The 21,401-nt window shown below is 49.9% G+C and overlaps 1 protein-coding gene across 2 annotated transcripts; it reads right to left on the reverse strand.

The window, feature by feature from the left end:
- Positions 1–1,449: 1,449 nt before the first annotated feature.
- Positions 1,450–20,951, reverse strand: Smg9 (SMG9 nonsense mediated mRNA decay factor). Of its 2 annotated transcripts, none has more exons than XM_047530073.1 (14): positions 20,686–20,951; positions 17,885–18,040; positions 15,400–15,474; positions 15,045–15,309; positions 14,858–14,955; positions 12,920–13,032; positions 9,783–9,894; positions 7,937–8,032; positions 7,426–7,511; positions 4,682–4,788; positions 3,864–3,971; positions 3,574–3,702; positions 3,159–3,303; positions 1,450–1,978 (listed from the first exon to the last, which is right to left on the reverse strand). In XM_047530073.1, the coding sequence occupies exons 2-14, from the start codon at positions 18,032–18,034 to the stop codon at positions 1,900–1,902; spliced, it is 1,563 nt and encodes a 520-aa protein (XP_047386029.1). In that variant the 5' UTR covers positions 18,035–18,040; positions 20,686–20,951; the 3' UTR covers positions 1,450–1,899. The 2 variants fall into 2 exon arrangements, with proteins under 2 accessions (XP_047386029.1, XP_047386030.1); XM_047530074.1 differs by lacking the exon at positions 20,686–20,951 and adding an exon at positions 20,326–20,591.
- Between the last annotated feature and the right edge of the window lie 450 nt (positions 20,952–21,401).

Here is a 21,401-nt window from a genome sequence, read left to right on the forward strand (position 1 = left end):
CAAGATCCGAGGGGAGAGGCTGGGGTTGCAGCTCAGTAGTAGCACGTAAGGCACGGGGTTCAATCCTTAGCACCACATAAAAATAAAGGTATTGTGTCCATCTACAACTAAAAAAAAAATTTAAAAAGCTCCTAGGGGAACCCAACCAATAATCAGCCCCGAGTCTGGGCCATCTGGAAGTGGCAGGGAAGGGCTGGGTGGACACAGTGCTATCTGTCCCCAGGCTTGGCTCCAACTTGCCTGCACCAAGCTTTTCTGCTGTCTTGCTTTTGTCTTCGCCCTGCCACCTCCTCAACCCCTCTTCTGACCACTTCCCTGCTTTCCGTACCCCCTAGGTAGGGCAGGACCCACAGGTTTTGACAGGGAAGAGCTCAGTCTGCAGCTGAAAGTGGTGGCTGGAGGGTTTCTGCACAGATGGAGGGATGGAATGAACAATTTAGAAGCATTTCTGTAAGACGGCAGCCAATGTCACACCTCTGCAGGGCCCCTGAGGATCACTTAAATTGGGACGATGGCCAGGGAGGGGAGTCAGGGAGTGGTAGCACCAGAGCCTGCCCCAGGTCTCCTGCCTCCCAGATTTTAGCCTTGCTCTCTGGAGACCGGCAGGGACTCCCATCCAGCCTGATGGAGGCCTGCCCACTGCTTCCTCACTGCCACCACTTCGGTTCTGCTTGTTTCTGAAGAGGGCCCAGGATACCCACTATATAGACACAGGACAGGATAGGCATGCCTGAAAGGAGGAAGCCCAGGAGAAGAAGTGGACAGACAAGACTGCTGGCGGGACTGGAACAACTGCTTTATGGGGTGGTGGGTTGGCATGATTGGGAGGTGAGGACTCACTGGGGTGCTAGGCCAATTTGGAGACATACTTTGGGCAACACTAAACTAAGATCATGTACTGTATTTAACTGAGGGCTGGTTCTATATTGAAATGTACAGTACATTTAACTGAGGGTAGATTCCAGATTTAAATTAAAGGTATGGCTGCAGTTTTAAAAGTAGATTTTTACAAGGGAAAGGAGTCACTGTATTTAGCCAACAGCAGGCATGTCTGTAAGGAGAAGGTTAAGATATTTGAATTAAGGATAAGTACTATATTTAACTAAGGACAAGTTCTGATTTAAAACAAAAGTATTCTATTTAACTAGGCATTTAACCCAAAGGCGGGCACTGTCAAGAGAGCAGAAAAGTGTAGTCACCGTATTTAGATCAATAGTTTACTTTCCTATTCAAAACACATGCAGAAGGGAGGCTCAATGCAACCCCAGGAAGCAGAAGAGTCCTTTCTGGGGGCTTCCATCTTAGCAGACACTGGTCACTATCTGTTCCTGAAGACTGCCCCACACTGGATATGTCCCTGAGGAAAGGTCATTTAAGATCCAATGGGTAGCCGAGAATAATTGCCCCACTCCCCAGGACCGCACACTGGGTGGAGGGGATGGAATAAGAGGAGTACCAGAACAGACTTGCGTGACCATGTTTATTTGAACCACCAGATCCGCCCCATAAACAGCACTCCAAACCCCACCTCACCTTACAGGGAAGGGCCTGGAGTCAGGGAGAGGGCCCTGATGCTCCCGTCCCTGAAGAGGGAGGTCAAGACAGGGCTTGGGTTTCCTGGTGACCACTTTGACGCCTCCCACTGCCTGTCCCTGTAGGGAACTTAGGCTGCTCATCCCATGTTGGGGTGAGATCTCTTAAAGTCGCCCCCTGAACAAACCCCCAACTGAGGGTGCAGAGCCTGGTCCTGGACACCTCATGTCTCTGGGCGGGAAAGTCACTATCCCTCATCCACCAGGTCTGTCCACTCTCCACCCCACCAGGGGAAGGACGTGTGTGCTCCCTCACTGTCCACTGAGGACCTGGGAGGTTTCCTGCATGACATGCCTCCACTTGGCATCAGGCCAGCAGGCGGCTGTACTCTGCCAGCGCAGAAGACTTTTTCACCCCATCCCAGATCCGGGCAGCATAGTGGAACCTGTGAGAGAAGATCAACAGTCAGGGTGGCTCCAGGTGGGGCCCCACTCACCCTGGCACCAGCCCTGGGCAGGTGGGAGGATGGAGGCCATGTATGGCCCAGCATATGACTCAAGGGTCTCTCAGAGTCCATTCCTGTTGACTGAGACACAGGGAAGATACCAACCCAAATGGGAGGTGGCCCTGGTCTGTCATCGTGTCACCCAGGGAACTGGACCTGGGTGCTGGGCTCAGAGAAAGACTTCCAGGTCCCGTATCTGAGTGTAACCTCCCACTCCACTCAGCATGGTCTCTGAGGAGAAGTTTTTGTCTCCACCTCCCTCCGATGGTGTGATGGTGGAGAACATTTTCACAGCAGCTGCACAGCCTCTACCACCAGGTCCTCCCCTCCCCACTGGGCCTGGCTCAGAACAGGGGAGGAGCAGAGAGGGGCTGAACACTAGCTCGCTCCAGCTCTGCCCCACGAGCCCTGAGTGTCCTCTGGCTGCTGAGTTTAAACCCCTGGCCCCTCCTGGTCACAGCTGACCACAAACAGACCCTGGGGAGCCATGATTGAGAGGCTGCACCAAGCCAGGCTATTTTTCCTATTTGCTTCTCTTGGACATAAAATGAGGTAGGCCCCATTTGCTGTAGGCTTTGGACACAGAAGCTGTGTAAAGCAGTGGCTAGAGAAGTGATGTAGGGCCACGTGGAAGCAGGGGGAGAATCAGCAGGCAGGAAAGGAGGAAAGTGGAGAAGACAGTGAGAGGAGCCCCACTGAGAGCTGAACACAGCGCCTATTGCTCCTCTTGGCTTCTGGTTCCCATCGCCTATAAGGCTACGCCACTCAGGTTCTTGGATCTTCAAGTTTAACCAGGCTCATTGGTCCTTTTCTTAGCAATCAAGTGTGACCTTGCTATGTGACACTTCTCTGAGTCAACATTCCCACACCAGTAAAATCTTGTGACAAGACCTGTCACCCCCAGGCCCCTACGAGCGAGTCAGGAGCATTCGAAGCCATGAAACAGCATGCTGCCTGAACAGGTGAGGAGCTTCTAAGATGGAAGCAATCACCACTGCTCCAGGAAAGGGATCCAGGTCTTGAGGGGAGGGCTAAATGAAGTCACACAGATCTCTGAGACTCCCCTTAATCTGCAGCAGGGTGGGGCATCTCAAATTGACCCTCTACAAAGGGCTCTTACCAGTTCTTCTCAGTAAGGATGGTGTGTGACAGCTGTGGCCGAGCCATGGACATCACTTGGCTCCTGAGCTTGCTCACCAAAGACTGAAAACTAGGGTGGCCACGGTACCCAGGCAGTAGGGAGAAGAGTGGGCTGGATCCAGGTCCTGGAGGGGGTGGGGAGAATGGGAGAGCAGACTGCAGGGAGCTCTTCCTTGCAATCAGCATCCTGGGCTTCAAGAACACCTGGATCTGCCCCAGTCCAGCCCCTGCTGTACCTTACAACTCTGAACACGCTCCTGAGAAAGGGTCCAAGCACTTTAGGGACATCTTTTCTCAGGTCTGTGTCACTCCCAGACCAGGGCAGCCCACATCATTTCCTAGCCCAGGGAAGGCTGTCTCCCCATGGCCCAGATTCCCTTGAGGGGTAAATGTACCTGCTCTCGGTGGGGTCTCACTCTCTGCTTCGCTGTCCATGAAGGGCACCAGAAACAAGTTGACCTCAGAGTCCAGGAAGTCAGGCGGAAGCCCCGGAAAGACATTGCACTGTAACATGGACAGAGTACCTAGAGGAGAAAACACTTCAGCCTACAGGTACCATGCTGTGGGTCTAGGGGGTGGGAGTAGCTGATGTCAGAGCCAGGATCAGGGATTAGTCTGGGGGTCTCTGCCAGGGGATTGCACCATGGGTTAGAAAGCTCCTGTTTAGCTGGGAAGTGGTTCTCACCCTTGTAACGCAAGTGGGAGTGCGCCATGAGCTGATCGATCATCAAGTGCATTTGCCGCAGCTTCCGAGGACAGAAGTCCTCCCGGCGAGCTTTATTCTGTAGGAAGACTGAGGTGGGAGTAGACAGGCCATGTGAGGAAGACAGTGCTGGGTCACACAGACTCCTCTTTCTCACCCTAAAGATCCGCCCTTGCCTGGAGTTCAAATTATTATCAGTATTTATGCAACTTCGCTTTAGCACCAAGCCCTGTGCAGGAAGATACTAGAGTCCCAGGGACAAGTCAGAACTGGTTTCTATCCTCAAGGAGCCCCTAGTTTAATGGAAAAAAAGATGAGGAAGAAGGCTATGTGATTAGGAGTGTGACAAGAAGCACAGGGGCTCAGCAAGGTCAGGGGAGGTCGGGAAGACCCTGCATGGGGTAGCAGGTCATAAATGAACTTGATCCTTGCAGGACAGAAATGGACCAGAGGACACTGCAGGAAAGGAGTGGCAGGTACAAAGGTTGGAGGAGGAAGAATAGGCACATGGGGGCTCCTGTTAACCCAGCACTCCTTCCTTGAGCCCTGTACTAGGAAATGCCAGGGACCCCAAAAGAGGCAGATTCATTCTGATCATGGACTTGGTGGCCAGGACTGGACTGAGGCAGTGGGAATCCGAGAGAAGTAGCAGCTAATCTGTTTTGATTTCCCTCTTCACAACTCGCCCATGTGCTCTTCCTAGATCCCACATCCGCTCTCCCTGCTTCCTGAGGGCTCATGGCTTCCACTCCCTCCTTTTTCCTCCTGCCTGTTCCTCTAGCCCCCAGGAAACCTCGTACCCAGGTGGGGGTAGTACTCGGTGCCTTCATCAGAGCCTGAGGAGCTGCTGGACTCGTGGCTGGGGGACGGGGTGGAGGGCTTCACCATCTCTGCTGTCTGGAGGAACCTAGGGGTTTGGAGTGAAAGGCCGTCATGCCCCCGTCTGGGTGTGGGGTGCCCCTTGAAATTCTGGTGAAAGCTAGTCATGCTCAGAAAAAGTCACAAACATGCCATGTTTCTCACACAAGTTTAGGGAATTCAGAGACAACCCTCTCAGACACCAATCCATGGAACTATGTCAACTGTACAAAAAATTTTATGTGTTTACCATATTTTAAAAAAATAGCCCGTTATGGTAGCATGCATCTGTAGCTCCAGGTATTGGGAGGCTGTGGTGGCAGGATCACTTGAGCCTAGCTTGGGCAATACAGACCCTGACTTGAAAACAAAACAAAACAAAATGACTATTTTTTAGAAGATTTAGGTTCACAGCAAAATCGAGAGGAGTTCAGAGTTGTCATCTACCTGCTGCCCCAAACACAGCCTCCCCCACCATCCAGATCCCGTCAGAGCAGTGCATTGTTACTGATGAACCTACGCTGACATGTGCTTATTACCAAAGCCTGTAATTTACACTGGGTTTACTCTTGGTGTTGCACACTCTGGTTTGGACAAATTATGATGACATGTAGTCACCATTACAGCACCTTACAGAGTACTTTTTCACTGCCCTAAAAAAGTCTTCTGCACTCTGCCAAATTCTCCCTCCCTGTACCCCAGCCTCTGGCAACCACTGTTTACAGTCTCCACAGTTTTGCCTTTTTGTACAGTTAAAGTCAAAGTTAGAATCATATGGTATGCAGCCTTTTCATATTGGCTTCCTCATAAGCATTTTAGTTTCCTCTGTGTCTTTTCATAGCTTAATAGCTCATTTCTTTCTAGCAGCGAATAATATGCTATTGTCTGGATGCACCAGTTTCTTTATTCATTCACCTTTTGCAAGACACTTTGGTTGCTTCCAAGTTTTGGCAATTATGAATAAAGGTGCTATAAATATCTGTGTACAGGTTTTTATGTGAACATGTTTTCAGTTTGTGCTATTTTGAAATAATTTTTCCCAGTATGTAAAAGTAAATAAAATAAACCTGGTAGCCAAGGCAAGGGATAATGGGGTCTAACAAAATGTGTGGATTTTCTCCTCACAACAAACACATTATCCACAACTTCAAGGGGCCCGCCTACTCTGAGAAGTCCTTGTGTAGAAAATGGCTTAAGAACAAGGTTCTTCCACGTGCCCACCCATGAGTCAATATTCCCACCCTGAGTAGTCTGCTCTCTCTGTTTTGTTCACCCGTGTATCCCCAGCACCTGATATCCACAATGTTCAATATATTTGCAAGTGAATGAACCCCAGTGGATGGTGGTAGAAGGGGCTGTTTCAGAATTAAGTCACTCGGTTCTGCTCACAGCAGATGTGGGCCTGGCACTGGCCAGGCCCAGAGCTCATCCCCATCTCCAATTGTTACTAACACACAGTAAGTTCCCATTTACCAACTGCTTTCTAAGTACAGGTGCTATGCTGAATGCTTTGAACTCTAAACTCAATCTGCACCAACTGCAGATGAGGTGCTGCTGATGAGAAACTGAGGAGAGGAAAGACATCTAACAAGAACTGGGACTCAAACCCTCTGCTGCCTGACTTTGAAGACATCTGCTTCCTACTCCCAGTTTTCCCTTCCCTGTGAGCCTGTCCCTTCCCTCTGCCTGAGCTCTGTGCCAAAGCTGCCCCCTCCTCCTTCCAAGTTTTCCCTCTGGAGCCTGAGGCCAAGAAGGATCCCTGAGGTCAAAAGTTTTGAGTTGGTCTTGTCTGGGGGCATTTCTGGAACCTACTTCATGCAGGATTCCTCAGGTCCTATCTCTTTTTACCCACCTGGGGGCATTTCTGGAACCTACTTCATGCAGGATTCCTCAGGTCCTATCTCTTTTTACCCACCTGCCAAGGTACCAAAGGGATGGCACACACGCCTAGAGGAGACAGCCAATAAAATTCCAAAGACCAGACAAGCCAGGTCCTTGTGCTATTCATTCACAAATTTGTATTAAATATCTACCGTGTGCCAAGCACTGTGTAAGGTGCTGGGAACCCTGCCCTTCTGTGGCTCACATTCTAGGAGAGGAGAGGAATCATGAGGAGATTCAGAGTATCCCACTGGAGTTTTAAGTGCAATGAAGGAAAACAGTGTCTGGGGGGCAGGAGCAGGGAGTAGTAAAAGGGGATGCTGTTATAGATCGTCAGGGAGGGCCTGAGTGACTAAGGAGGGCAGGAAGGAACAACAGAGATGAGGTTGACCTGAGCAGTATAAAGGAGGGAGTCTGAGAAGATCTGCAGAAAAAGTGCTTCCAGCTGAGGAATGGCATGCAATGATCCTGAGCTGGAAGAGGAATAGTCATGAGGCCCACTATGTCTTTAATGGAGGAAGTGAGGGCAAGCAGCAGTAGAGATCAGCAAGGTGACCAGATGGCACAGGAGCCTGTAAAGCATGGAAGGCCTCTGAAGGTTATTCTGAGCCATATGAAGTGAGTGGAGGATTCAAAGTGTGTGTGCATCTTTTGGGGAGGGGGTTAGGTAGGGAAGACCCACTCCAACTTACATTTCAAATGGGTCCCTCTAGCTGCTGTGCGAAACTTGTGAGACCCTGGGCCCAGGGTTCAGTCTCAGGGCCTTTGCCTCACACCTCACTCCCCCTCCCTACCTGCTCCTCACCTGTACAGACTGAGGTCTGTAAACCAGTCCTGGACGACAATGACCACATGGCAGACCGTGAAGAGGAAAGCAGCAATCTGGAGTGACTAAGGTGGGCAGGAAGGAACAACAGAGTTGAGGTTTGGGTCTCTTGTGCCCAACTGTGGTTCCTGACCCCAGGACTAAGCTGAGGGAGCAGCAGGGCAATGGCCTCGGAGCCTCCGAGCACCTTCTGTTGCCCAGCGCTGTGCAGGCACTTCTCTTATAGGCCAACCTGACTGGGGCAAGGGAGCAGGCACTGCCCCAGTTTTACACAGGGGGATGCGGCAGCCTGAAGGGAAAGGGGCAGGAGCTGAGCCAGATCTGACTCTTCATGCTGTCCTCTACCTGCAGCCCTCAGGGCACCCAGGGCTCTTATGAAGCAGACACTAAGTCAACAACCACAAGCAGCTCCCGTCACAGATCCTGAGGGTGTGGGAGGGGAGTAGGGAGTGCAAAATCCTCACCCCTGGGTCTGGCTAGGTTCCCTTACCTGCATCTCAACATAGGTGTGGGGAAGGTTGTATTCTGGAGGCAGTTTACGGTCATTATTGATGAGATGGTCCAAGATGGAGGGGCTCAGGATGGGCTGGAGCAAAGGAGAGAAGACAAAGTGAGGGGAGGGCTGACCACAGCCACCAGACTTGCACACACTGAAGATGAACACTGCCTTCAGACGAAGGAACATGAGCTGGCGATTTCTAATTAGTACAGTGCTAGTCAGCAGGAGGCTAAAGGGAAAAAATTTACACTTTCCCCAGCTCCTTTACAAATCATCACTGCTCAGAAGCACCTCATGCCCAAAGAGAAGACGTCTCCTCCTAGTGATAATAAATTTAGCATTTCCTTGAATGAGTGATGTCCCTTAAAGACCCTGTTTGTTGTTAGTTGTTTCACATGCTTTCAAAACTGTGCTATGATAATTACTTAGGTCAAAAAACAACTAGTAGTGTGAAATTTGGTGAAGATTTAAAAACCACATCAGTTCATGTAAAAGCTCAGTGGTGAGCTCAACAAACTTTTCTTAAAGGGCCATTCAACTGAAAAATGAAAAGAGCTGAATTACCTTGACAGTCACTATTTTACTATTTTGAGTGGAATTCTTCTGGCAAGAGTTTTCACAACTGCTCACTTTCTAGAACTCCAAAACACCAAGCAGGGCTCTCTTCTGTCTCAACGTCCTTTGTTCCCCTCACAGGCCTGACTCAGCCCACAACCAGGCGGGTTTGTTTCCAGGTCCTGGTGGCCCCTGCACAGGGCCTGGCACACAGTGCTCACCTCACGTTTGCAGGTTTTCCACTCTCTGTCATCGGTACACAGTGACCAGTATACTGTTCTAAAGAGTATGAGCACTGACTCTGGCCCAGGCCCTGTGCCCTGAAAAGCGTGACAGGTGGAGAGCAGGAGCACACACTAGCAACATATGTGCTGAGAAGGGAAGCACACCTGGGCAGCAGTGGGCCTCAGGTGGGAGGCTTCCGAGGGGGGCCACCCCACGGGACTCCTCAGGGAGAGGGGTCAGCAGACTAACAGGACGATACTAATGGCTAAGTGCAGTCAGCACCTGATTCATGCTGAGCACTACCATTACAACTTCACTTGTATTGGTCTGTGAAACCTCACAAAGACCCCAGGAGGTGGGCCATATATTTTCCCCACTTGAGAAAACTGAGGAGTGGAAGTGCTGAGCAACTCGATCAAGTCTGCCACAGTTCACTGGTAGATGCACAAAGTCCGAGAGGAGCGAGCCCATGGAGAGGAGCTGTGGTATGTATGGGGTTGGTGACTACTCCAGAGAGGGTGAGCAGAGACTAAGGAGTCAAGCCACAGAATTCAACGTCAGGCTGAGGAACCTGGACTCTACCTGACAGCAAGGGAGCAGCTGAGGAAAGCCGCCAGGCAAATACAGGACAGGGCAGTTCTAACGATAATGACAAGTCTGGTACTAACCTCGTGCCAGGTCCTGGCCAAGCACTTGGCCTGGACTGTTCCGCTGAATCCTCCAAACTCCTAAGATGCTAAGTACAACTCTCATCCCCATGTATTGATAAAGAACTGAGGACTGAGGGGGTTCAAATGTCAAGTTGCCCACCTGATGAGAGTTAAAGGGCAGGATCTGGGCCCACACTTTAATGCCCTATAAGTGTGCTAGAACAGCCTTTGGACCACAGTGTGCAGTGAATGGGAGAGGGGCAAAACCTGACTCAGAGAGACTAAGGGCCAAGAAAGACACAACCTGCCCAGGGGGACCCAGCATGAGCATGGCCTGGCTGGAATCCACGCAGGGTTCTGGCTTCAAAATACACTAGCTTGGGGCTGAGCAAGTGCAGGACTGGCACCTGTGTGTCCAGGAAAACAATCCGTTCTTGGGTGATGAAGAAGTCGATGCCACTGGTCTGGTTGCCCCCTCGTTCCTTCATTTCAGCGCTCTGGGCCCGGAAAACATACGCCCTATGAAGAGAAGCAGGTGGTGGTGTGAGAATGCTAGCTCTGGGTCTTGATGCCTCCAAAGCATAACCCCCATGGCAAGCAGGGAGATGCGGTTCCCTGTCTGCCAACTAAGCCTTCCGTCTGGGGTTCGTGTCTGAAGGGGGTCATGTTTTGTGCCCCATGACTTTACTCTTGCCCATAAGTAGATTACTTAGCTAAGCCAGTAGACTGAGGCGTTGAAGAGCAGAGACTCTGCCAGACTACCAGGATTCAAATCTCAGCTCTGCCTCTTCCTGGCTCTGTGGCTTTGGACAAATTCCTTGATCCCTTTCTTCTCAGTTTCCCATTGGAAATGGGTTAACAACAGTACCCGAACTTTTAAGATTACCATGAAGTTAATATATGCAAAGCCCTTAGAATAGTGCCTAACATATAGCAAATATATAGTTGCTAGCTACTAGTCACCGAATGTTCCTGCTATATGCCAAGCACTGAGGCACAGCATGGAATGCCTTCCACCCCTGGTCAAAGAAGTTTGGAGTCTTGGTTCCCAGTTCCTCCCTGCTCGGGCGAGTCTCCCTCATTTCTACCTGTGCTGGGTGCTGGGAATGAGGGTAAAGGAGGCAGAGCTGTGTCTTGCCCCACACCACTGAGGTCAACACTGTGACAGAGTGATTTTATTTCTTTCAACTATAAAACCAGGATGATAGTATCTGCCTCCCAAAGGGTAATTTCTACCTCCTGAAGATGCTTCGTTGTGGGACACAGAGGAGGCATCCTTCCACGTCACAAACACTGTAAGAAAACCTCCTATCTGCTAGGTACCAGCCATGTACCAGCACAGAGCACTGAACAAGAAAGACACAGTCTCTGCTTCCGTGGAGCTTCTGTCTAGCTTATAAATCAAAGGAAATGGGAAACTGTGGGTGGCAGAAAGGAGAGGTGTGTAGCAGTGAGTGGGGACAATGTAGCTGGTGGAGCTGGGAGGGGCTGCCACCAAGAGGGAAATGACACTGTGGGTGAGAGACAAAGAGGGAGTTAATTAGGTGGGTGTATATAAGAGAGAGGAGTGGGACACAGAGGGCTATTTCAGGCAAAAGAAAGGCAGCTTGTAGAAAGTATCATAAGAGCAGAAAGAATGGGAGAGTGGGACAGGGAAAGGAAGAGCAGCAGGAAGAGTACACAAGGGACTTTAACGGACATGGTCAGGAGCTGGGGTTTTAATCTTTGAGCCTAGAGAAGTCCCTGACAAGTAGAGGTATAATGGGAACAAATTTTGATTTGAAAAAAATTCCCCTTGCTGCTATGGCAAGGACTGTGTGTGGAAAAATGGCTCCTAAGGCCAGGACTGGGGTCTTCCTTTGCTTCTCTGATCTCATCTTCTATGACCCCCCTTTTTTGTGTGGTGCAGGGCATCAAGCCCAGGGCCTTGCTCATGCTGGGCAAGAGCTCTCCCACGGAGTACTGACTCCCCCTCTTGCTTCCTCCGCATCCATGCTATTTTGCACACACTTTGAGCAAGATCCCACCTCAAAGACTGTGCGCTGGGCTGGGGAGACAGCTCAGTTGGTAAAAGTGCTTGCCTTGCAAGCACAAGGCCCTGGGTTCAATCCCAGGTACCGCAAAAAACAAAAAACAAAAACAAAAACAAAACAAAACCAAAAAAATGAAAAAAAAAGACGGTGCACTTGCCATTGCCTCTCAGTGCAACACTCTATCCTGAGTTCATGTTTTCTCAAATGTTCCCTTTACAAAGGCCTTCCCTGCTCACCCGATTTAAAGTTAACCTAGGCCCAAGCACCTGCCTGTAACTCCTCTTTGGTTATCATCCTCTAACATGGCAAATGATAGATGTGTTTCATTTTCAATCTCCCCTACTAAATATAAATGCCATAAAAACAGATTTTTGTCAGTTTTATATACTGTTGTTCTACAGGACCTGGCACAATACCTGGCACATACTAAGCAATCAATAAACACTTGCTGAAATGAACTAAGGCAGAGACCAGATCGGAGGCTCTTGGGAGATATCAAAAGCTTGGACCAGGGAGGTGGGAGTGAAGGAAAGGAGAAACAGATGAACCATAAAGACATTAAGGAGGTACAACCTATGAGACCTGATGGCATCAAAGTTGAAGTCGGAGTTGGTAGCAAAGTCTGCCACTCCACAGGCTGACGTGGCTCAAAAAGATCAGCTGGGAGGATGGGATTTTCTCTAGCTTGGGAATCTGAACCAAGAACCACAGGAAATTTTTGCTACTTGGGGGTGAAAGCTGCAATGGAAATAAAGCTCTTAAGGTGACCCAGAACTGTTCCCAAGTGCAGCCTGTGAGCATCTGGGCTCTGTGCCAAGTCCTTGTTAACTTCTGCCTTCTTGCCAGGTGCCAGTGACTCAAGAGGCTGAGGCAGGAGGATCACAGTTCAAGGCCAGCCTCAGCAACTTAGAAAGGCCCTCAATGACTGAGTGAGCCCCTGTCTCAAGATAAAAAATAAAGGGTTGGGAATGTAGCTCGGTGGTAAAATGTCCCTTGGGTGCAATCCCCAGTAGACAAAAACAATAACAAAAAACCACCACCACCACCAAAAACAAACAAAACTAAACAAAAAAAACTTTGCCTTTTTGAGTGTGATGTGACAGGTTTGGGGTTCATCTTCCCTAAATCCACTTAAATGTGGGATTTGGGGAGGTAAAGGGACCTGCCAAGGTCAATCAACTAAGCCAGCAGAGCTGAGCCTGAGGCTATCTCAAATTCAAAACTTTAACAACTATATCATCCAACTTTCTCCTGGGCTCTATCATTTCCGGGGGCAAAAGCAGGAAGGGAGGGAAGAAGGAACAAAACTGGCTGCCTTGGAGCTGCCCAGATTTTGTCCAGCCTGTAATTATCCTCTTCTAATGGAGGAGCTGAGACTTAGGGAAGGGAAGCAACTTCTCAAAGTCCTTTGGTAACACCACTTATAATACTCAGGCCCACTCTGTCCCTGCCCCAAATGAATGCCCACCTCCCTCCTGGCCTCCTGCATCCCTAACTGATGCTCCCCTCACCTCTGGTCTTCCTCTGGAGTGTTGGCTGACAACAATGACATGACCATGGACTTGCCTGTCCCCTGGAGGCCCAGGACACCAACCACCAACACGTCGGTTTGATCCAATAGGTACTGTGGGAAGATAAAGGAATATGACTTTCACAAATCTGTTAGATGTTGATGCTTGGAGACACCAGAGATCTTTGGGACTTGCCTGCCTGTTTTATCACATAGGAAGAAAAACATCTACGGTCCAATCTCCTCATTTGGGCAAAGGGCCTCTGTTCTGTGTCGTGATGGGGTTACATGGAATGTTGTGGGTACAAAGAACAACATTCTTTGGACAGGACCTGGCATGGTCAAGAAACTAAAAAGAAGTCAGAGTGGCTGCAACACAGTGGGAGAAAAAAGGGATGTTTGATCTTGGGGAAGAGAAGGTTAGAGGCACAGAAACTGAAGGGAAGGTTTGGAAAAGTCAGAAATGGGTAACCGAGGGCTCTTGAAATAAGACTCTCTGTCATGAAGCATGACAAAGGAGGTGGTGTGCAGAAGTACAGATCAGAACATCCAGGCTCTTGTTTGTAGGAATTACAAGACCTTTGCTTCTGGCCATCAGTTTTGCTGTCTTCTACCACAAGGGGGCAGAAGAGACACTCCTCAAGAAAAATCTTGCTACCCTGAACTCTGGCTCCTTAGAATCAATGGGGGAAAAAAAGAGGGCTGGTTGCGCTGGAACAGGCCTATAATCCCAGCAATTTGGGAAGATTAGGCAGGAGGATCACAAGTTCAAGGACAACCTGGGCAACCTGGTGAAACCCTGTCTCCAAGGGTTAAAAAAAAGTGGGTGTGCAGCTTGGTGGCAGCGTGCCCCTGGGTCCAATCCTCAGTACCAAAAAACAAACAAATGAACTGGGTTTAATCAGTATTTAATGAGCTTTAACACCTTAAAGCAGAATATCTGTTTAATATGATAGGCGCTGATCATGTGAATACTTACAGGAAATTAAAAATTCTGTTCCTAGCCAGGCACGGTAGCTCACACCTATAATCCCAATGACTAGGGAGGCTGAGGCAGGAGGATCACAAGTTGGAAGACAGCCTCACAACTTAGCAAGACCCTGTCTCAAAATGAAAAAAGGGCTGGTAATGTAGCTCAGTAGTATCTCTGGGTTCAATCCCTAGCACCAAAAAAAAAAAAAATCTCTTCTTTAGTTACACTAGAGCCACCTTTCAAGTGTTCAACTGCCCCAGACAGAGGTAGTGGCTACACTGCATACAGCATTTCCATCACTGCAAAAATTTCTACTTGATGGTGCTGAAGGGTAGGGCCTGGACACTGGCTTTTTTTTTTTTTTCTTTAGATCTCCAGTTAATGTCTATGTGAGTGGACACACAGACAGCAGGAGCTGCAGTGTCACAGGCACTACATGAGTCAGGCATGGTGTCCTAATAAGTTCAGGTTGCTGTGAGAGGGGGATACCACTGGGAGAATCTGAGCGGGAATGTGATGTGACAGGTTTGGGGGAGAAAAACCAAGAGAAGGAGAGAGGCATTTTGGTCCAGCAACGTGAGGGGTGAACCACAACAGGGGCTGCAGGATGGGAGACCTCCAGGGAATGAGACTGAGAACCACGCTGAGACGGGAGTGTCAACCAATTAGGAGTGCTGCAGCAGGGCCCCGCAGATCCCCTGCAGGGAGGTGGCACAAGAGAACCCAGGGCATCTGGGGCAGTGGTGAGAGTACCTCTTTACCAAGTAGCATCAAATTATTTCCGCAGTTTAACAAGCAGCACAGTTGAGCTGGCGGACATTCAGGTCTGGTTAGGCAAACTTTCTGACTCTGACCCCACTCACTGCTGCAGCTGCCTGAAAGCTGTCTGGTCTGGTGTTGCCTACTGCGAGCCAGAGGTGGGGTGGAGGGACCCAGGGAAGCTCAGGCAGGCAGGGATTCCGGTACCTCAATGGCACTGTCACACCAATTCATCTGGTCATCCACCAACTTGATGCTGTGCTTCATGCGCTCTGGGGGCAGTAGTTTGGCCTGGCCCACAACAGCTGGAGAGAGGAAAAGCAGAAGTCAGAGGATGAGGTGAAGGTCTGTGAGTGATGGTTGCCCAGCCTGATCCTGCCTGGCCCCCACTCACGGTCCATGGCTGTTGGTGCGGCAGTGCCCATGCCCCGGTTCTGGATCTGGTACACAGGCTGTGTGGGTCTCTGACCTTCCTTCTCTCCCTTGGGTGGTGCAGGGGCTGCAGGAGGTGGTGGGGCAGTGCCATCAGGGGTAGAGGCACCTGTCCCAGCCACAGGCCCCTTCCCCTCCTCCCGTGGCTTCATGAGGACAATAGGCTTCTCCAGAGGAGCTGGAGCAGGTGGCGCAGCAGGGGCAGTTGGAGGTGGTGGCTGCTTCGACTGTGGGAGTAAGAAAGTTTCAGCCAATGGAGGGGATCTCCTCCCTAGGGATCCCCTTCTCCCTCCTTCCAAAGGCGCTTCCCGGCTCACCCGCTCTGCTGGAGGTTTCGAGAGGATGATGGGGGTTTTCTGCATGACAGAAGTGCTCGCTTCTTCACTGCCATCCTGTGGTTAAGGGAAGGCAGTTACTCAGGAATGGCTCCCCTGGCTCTCCCAGACACTCCAGATGGCCTTAGAGACCAGGTACCACTTCAGAAGTCCCCATATGTTCCTCCTTCAATCCTACCAACACATCTGGGGACAGGCACTGTTACTCCCACTTAACAAATAAAGGCACAGAGAGTGTAACTGGCTTGCTGAAAGTCACACAGTCAATAAGCAATGGAGCCAGGACTTGAACAAAGGCAGACTAGATCCAGAACCATGTCCTCATCCATTCTGATCATTAAACAAGTCCAAAGGAAAGAAGCCAGGGCTCTGGGGCCAGAGAGATCTGGGATCAAACTGTCCAATCTACTGTTGGCTATGAACTTGAATAAAAAAACTACCCTCAACGGGACTCAGTTTCCCCCTCCAGTGAGTGGGATAGGTGTTTCTTCCTCCCAGGACTATTATGAAGACAAAAGGTAACAGAACATGCAAACCGTCAGTTTGGCACCTGACACGAGGCAAGAGCACTGCTAGCGGTGCTTGCTGTCCTGACCACTTCTTCCTCAGACCTGCGCCTGCGCTAGAGGGCTGGACTGAACCCCCATGTTGCCCTCTTCATGACTCCCCTAACTCACCCCCAATCTTACAAGAGGGGAGAGTCCTGAGAGTCCTCTTCCTTCTCTGGTTAACTGAGTAACTCGGGGGAATATTGACAACTCACTGGTCTGCTTCTTCACCATACCTAAACCCTGCTCACTTCCTGCTCAGTGAAGAACAACAAAAGGATGATATGAAAGTGTGCTGGGAAGAAGAAAAATTTCAGGGGAAGACCTGAAGGGCAACAGGCTTCCAGGAGGGGAAGGAGGAGTGACGACGCCTGGGATGGAGACACGGAGAGATGTGTTTGGAAGGCAGGAATGACCAGCAGAGGAAGCAGGAGGGAGGGAGGCACGTAGGAAAAGGCCTGGTGGACTGTCACTGAGATGGGGAGAAGTTCAACAAGAGAGGGCAGGAAGACGCTGAGCTCAGCAGGGGACGTGCAAGATGTGAGGAACCCATGGGTGAGCCAGGAAGCTGCCAGGACTTGGGAGCAAAGTCAGAGACAACGGTAAGACTGTAGAGCTGCTTGTTTAGGGAAAAGCTGATGGTGTAGGAACATGGGAACATTCCCCAAAAAGATGTGTGTAGAAGAGTCTACATGTTCTTATTTATGCTGTAACCCACGAATAGGAACAAGTAAGAGCCCAGCTCACCATGAAAAAATTATTCTTCATGTTTGTAGTTTTATGGCTCAGAAACTGGTTCCAAATTTTTCTTCCTTCCACCTTACCAAATATCTCAGAAGTAGGCAGGGCCTCAGAGAAAACACCCAGAACTGGACGTGGTAGCACGCACCTGCAATCCCAGTGGCTGGGGGGCTGAGGCAGAAGGGTCTCAAGTTCAAAGCCAGCCTCAGCAACTTAGCAAGGTCCTAAGTAACTTAACAAGACCCTGTCTCAAAATGAAAAGGCCGGAGATGTGGCTTGGTGGTTAAGTGCCTCTGGGTTCAATCTCTGGTGCCAGAAAAAACGGGAGACAGCACCCAAAAGACAGGTTCAGGGTTCCACAGCGGAGCACAGCAGGGTTGAGGCACCACTGAGGGTTCCCGATTTCCAGTCAGAATGAGGTAGTGCTTGAGATTAATCTGAACCTGCATCTGAGCCCTGGCCCCAAGGCTTACTGACTATGACTTTGGGCAAGTCCCTTTACCTTTGAGGTTCATTTTCCTCATTATAGAAAACCAGAACTGTCAAAGATTCTACTTCATGGGGTAGGTATAAGGGTTTGGGAAGACCCACAGGACGTAAAGCACTTAGTATAGCCCCAGCAGCTTTAAGTTGCTTCAATAAAAAGAAACCGTTACTATTGTTACTGATACACAACTCTTTAAAACATGAAATTTTGCAGCTCAAACCCTCCAATGCCAATTTCACTCAGTGTGAAATCCAAAATTCTTTCCAAGGCCTACCACGTCTTACAGAATCTGACCCAGTTACATCTCTAACCTCATCTATCAATCTCCCTCCTTCCTCATCCACTGCAGCCATATTGGCCTCCTGGCTAATCCTTGAATATACCAGCTCAGACTACCTCAGGGTCTTTGTACTTGCTGTTCTGTCTAGAATGCTCTTCAACTCAGATTTTGGCATGGTTTGTTCCCTCATTTCTTCAGGTCTCTACTCCAAAAGTCAACTGTTTAGAGAGGCCATCTCTGACCAAGTCATCTAAAACAGCCCCCTCTATCATTCTCCACCTTCTTACTCCATGAGGACAGTCAGTTTTGTCTAGATATATCCTCAGCACCTCCATTAGCCTGACACATGGCAGCGGCTCAATGAACATTTGTGGAACAAATGGGATACATGAATGCTGTCAAGACACTCACCCGCCTCTCTCTCTCCCATGGTGCAACGTAGTCCCTCTCCCGGCCACCAGGCCCAGAGAGATTCTGGGGACCACCAGAGCCAGGCTCCTTCCACCGTCGGCGCCGCTCTATCCCATAGAGTCCAGGCTGACTGTGGCCAGACTCAGACATGGTCACCTACAGAAGCAATGAGGGGATTTCAGGGCAAAGAGAGTTTCCACTGCACTTGGCTTCCCCAGGAATTCCTTTCAAAAGAGAGCTCTATGACTGTGGCCCAACTGCCAGCTGGCTCCCAATATCCATTCTTCACTTCTTCCAAAAGAGTAAAATTCTCATTCTGACTAGGTATATGCCTATTGAGACACACTTCTCTGCTTTTGTTTGCAAATGGGTGCGGCCACATGACTAAGTACCTTCTGGCTAATGGTACAATACCAAAGTATGGTTTGGCAAAGTTAGGAAACTTTCCTTTATAGAAGCTGGAATATGCCTTTTGCCTCTTCATCCTCATGGTTGGAAAGAATGTGGGTGTGAAGTCTGGAGCTCAGACAGCCACCTTGGGCTGGGAGGCAAATTAATAAAAGGCAAGGTAAAATTAAACACAAGGTTGGCAGTCCCATATTATCCTTAAATTACCTGGCTCTGTAGGCAGTGAGAAACATTTTTCTCTAAATCAAAACCATTTTCAACTACTGAAATGCTCTAACACAAATACAATTTATAGGGACAGATTCACAAAAACATCAAATATTCCCCTTCCAAAAATGCAGCAAATCATTTCCTTACAAATGAGTAACAGGATCCTCATCTGACAGCTCCTCTTCTGATTACCTATTACTAGTATATGAGGGACTGGGGTTCTAGCATCATAGGCCTATATTTACCTGATAACCCAAGGCATTTCAGCATCAGTTCACCTTTTACTCCTGATGGTCTGCCATCCCTCACACTCTGAATTTCACTTAATGGTTCCATCAGTGTTTAATTGGTTATATAATATATGGCTATCTATATGACCCACTCTCCTCCATTCAATTATCTGTTCATAGATCCTTAGGAATAGTTCCCCCAGATGTTTATATATCATTCAAGTGAGGTCTTTGACTACTCAACTGTTTATAGGACCAAAGGGCTCTAACTCAGAGGTCAGTTAAGCAAACTGCTCTATGGGTCAAATCTGATCCGTCTTGTTTATGCAAACACAAGATTTTATTAGAACATGGTCACATCCATCAATTTACAAACTACCTATGGCTGCCTTCTTGATACAGTGGCAGAGCTGAGTAGATGACACTGGTCTATACAGCCTAAATTAACTGCCCTCTGGTCTTTTGCAGAAAGTTTGCTGACCCTGCTTAGCTAAGTGCCTGTTAAATCACTCTATGAATCCTCCCACCCCCACATTGCAGTACTTAATGACACAAACAGGCCCTGAGAGACTTTCCAGGCTGAAGTATCTATTTACAGGACACAGGAGCAATTTTGCTAGCCAGGCTGCAGCTCATCTACCCCTCTCACTGCTCTATGTGACCTCTCCCTCGGCCACAAATTGGGCTGAAGATGGCCTTCCTAGACAGGGGGACAAGGGCCTGTTTACAGATGCTTATGGAAAATGATTCACTCAGCACTGAAATGACTGTTTACAGTCTCTGAGGGAACTCTCCCCTGAACCTGGTCACTCTTTTGTCCCCTGCAATTAAGTGTCTGTCTACACATTATTCTGAAAACCTCCCAGTGGCTAAGTGTCTGGTTTTCATGTCTCAAAGGAGATTCTGCTCTAGTACTGAAGTACCTGTTCATGAACCTATGATGGTCCCCTTCTCAGGCAAATAAGTGTCCTTTTGCACATTACTTTGGGACCATCTACAGTATAGTTTATTTAACCGCCACTGTGGGAGCACAAGGCTTCTATTATAGCAAAGCACTGGAGTTAAAAGTATGTGTTGGGTTTATATCAACAGCCACGGACTTGACCAAGTTCCTTCACACTCTCTGCCTCTTTTTCCCCTAAATTCCCAGTACTTATTCCACCTACATGCAATCTGAGGATCCCAATGTTGTGTCCAAGCTGCTCTGGGGACTTCCTCCCTAGCACTTAAGAAGCCAATTTAAGTGCCTACTTACAGGGCTCCTACGGTGACCTCCCAGGAATTGAGTCTAATTTACACATTCTTGGGGGTTGGGTGGGTGCGGAGGGCTCCCTTTGGGGATCTTCCAGAATTAAACTGTATACTTGCAAGTTATTCGGGGAGACCCCGGGTTCCTGACTTGTGTATTCTGGTCCACCCACTGGAGGCACCCAGCACCCCAGAACTTAATAGCTGGTTTACACATTTTTCTAAGGACTCCCTACTACTTATATATATATTTTACAGGCTCCTAGGTGGTGGCAGTCCTCCCATACTTAGCCATTGGTTTGCAAGGCCTCCCTGGGGAGCCCCACAACTCAAGTCCCCATTTACACGTTGCTCGCAAGGCCGCCCAGGATTCAGGAATCGGTCTGGGGTCCTCCTAAGAGGGCGCGTTCAGAAACTCAGATTCTCTTTCCACGTTATCGGAGGGGCTTCTCAGTCCTTTTGGGGCAGGTTACAGGCTCTAGCAGGGCCTCCCAGAATCGAAGTTTCCATTTACACATTATCCGTGTCTCCCGCCCCGACTCCCGCCAAACCGGCCTAAGGCCGCTGCTCTCAGCTCGCCACTCAGTTCCGCGCACCCGCCGACGTCCTAGCGACCGGTTAACGGTCGAGGCAGGGGCGGGGATTGCAGCGCGTCCCCGCTCCCCGCCGGTGCGCGCGCCTGGCGCGGGCTCGCGGGCTCCTTACCGAGGGCGGCTGCTGATTGGCTCCTGGGGCGCGGCGCGCGCTCTCCCGCGACGGGAACCGGGTGGGGGCGGGGAGGTTCCAAAACAAGCCACCCGCCTGTAAAAGGTGCCTGGGGGGTCGGGAGTGTGACAGATAGAGACACCGGTCACTCCAGAATAGGCCTCGGCGTTCCAGAAACGGCACCTAAGGAAAGTCGGCCCGAAGGAGGAAGAAAGAAGAGGTATCGTGCGGCCAATCTGAAATCAGCTTGCTGCGCATGCGCCGCGGGCTGGGCGTGCGGAACCCGAACGTGAACGCCAGGCTGAGCATGCGTCGATGAGACGGTTGGCTTCAGTACGCATGCGATGACAGAGGGAAGGCGGGGGCGCGCCATGATTGACCTTGCGCGTGCACGTCACTTCGCCGCACGGTTTTCAGTGGGTTAAACAGAAACGAGGGAGGGCGCGCCGCTCCGGAGATTTCGGGTTCGAGACCTGCCTCTTAAGTCGTGTTGACGGAATGCGGTGGGGTGGAGCGGCAGAGAGGCATTTCAGTTCCTCTGCATGAATCAGCTGGCGTGGGCCCTGGAAGAGGTCCCAGTTTGAGGGAGAACCGATTAGGGGATCAAATCACTTAGGAAAGGGCGCCAAGTGCGGTTGGACCCTTAAGGACGGAAAGGCAAGGGCATTCCAGGCGGAGGGAACCCCTGGAGGAAGCGGACTTGGGTCGAGGGGCCC

The sequence above is a fragment of the Sciurus carolinensis genome, chromosome 16, assembly GCF_902686445.1.
Source record: "Sciurus carolinensis chromosome 16, mSciCar1.2, whole genome shotgun sequence".
Taxonomy (NCBI): domain Eukaryota; kingdom Metazoa; phylum Chordata; class Mammalia; order Rodentia; family Sciuridae; genus Sciurus; species Sciurus carolinensis.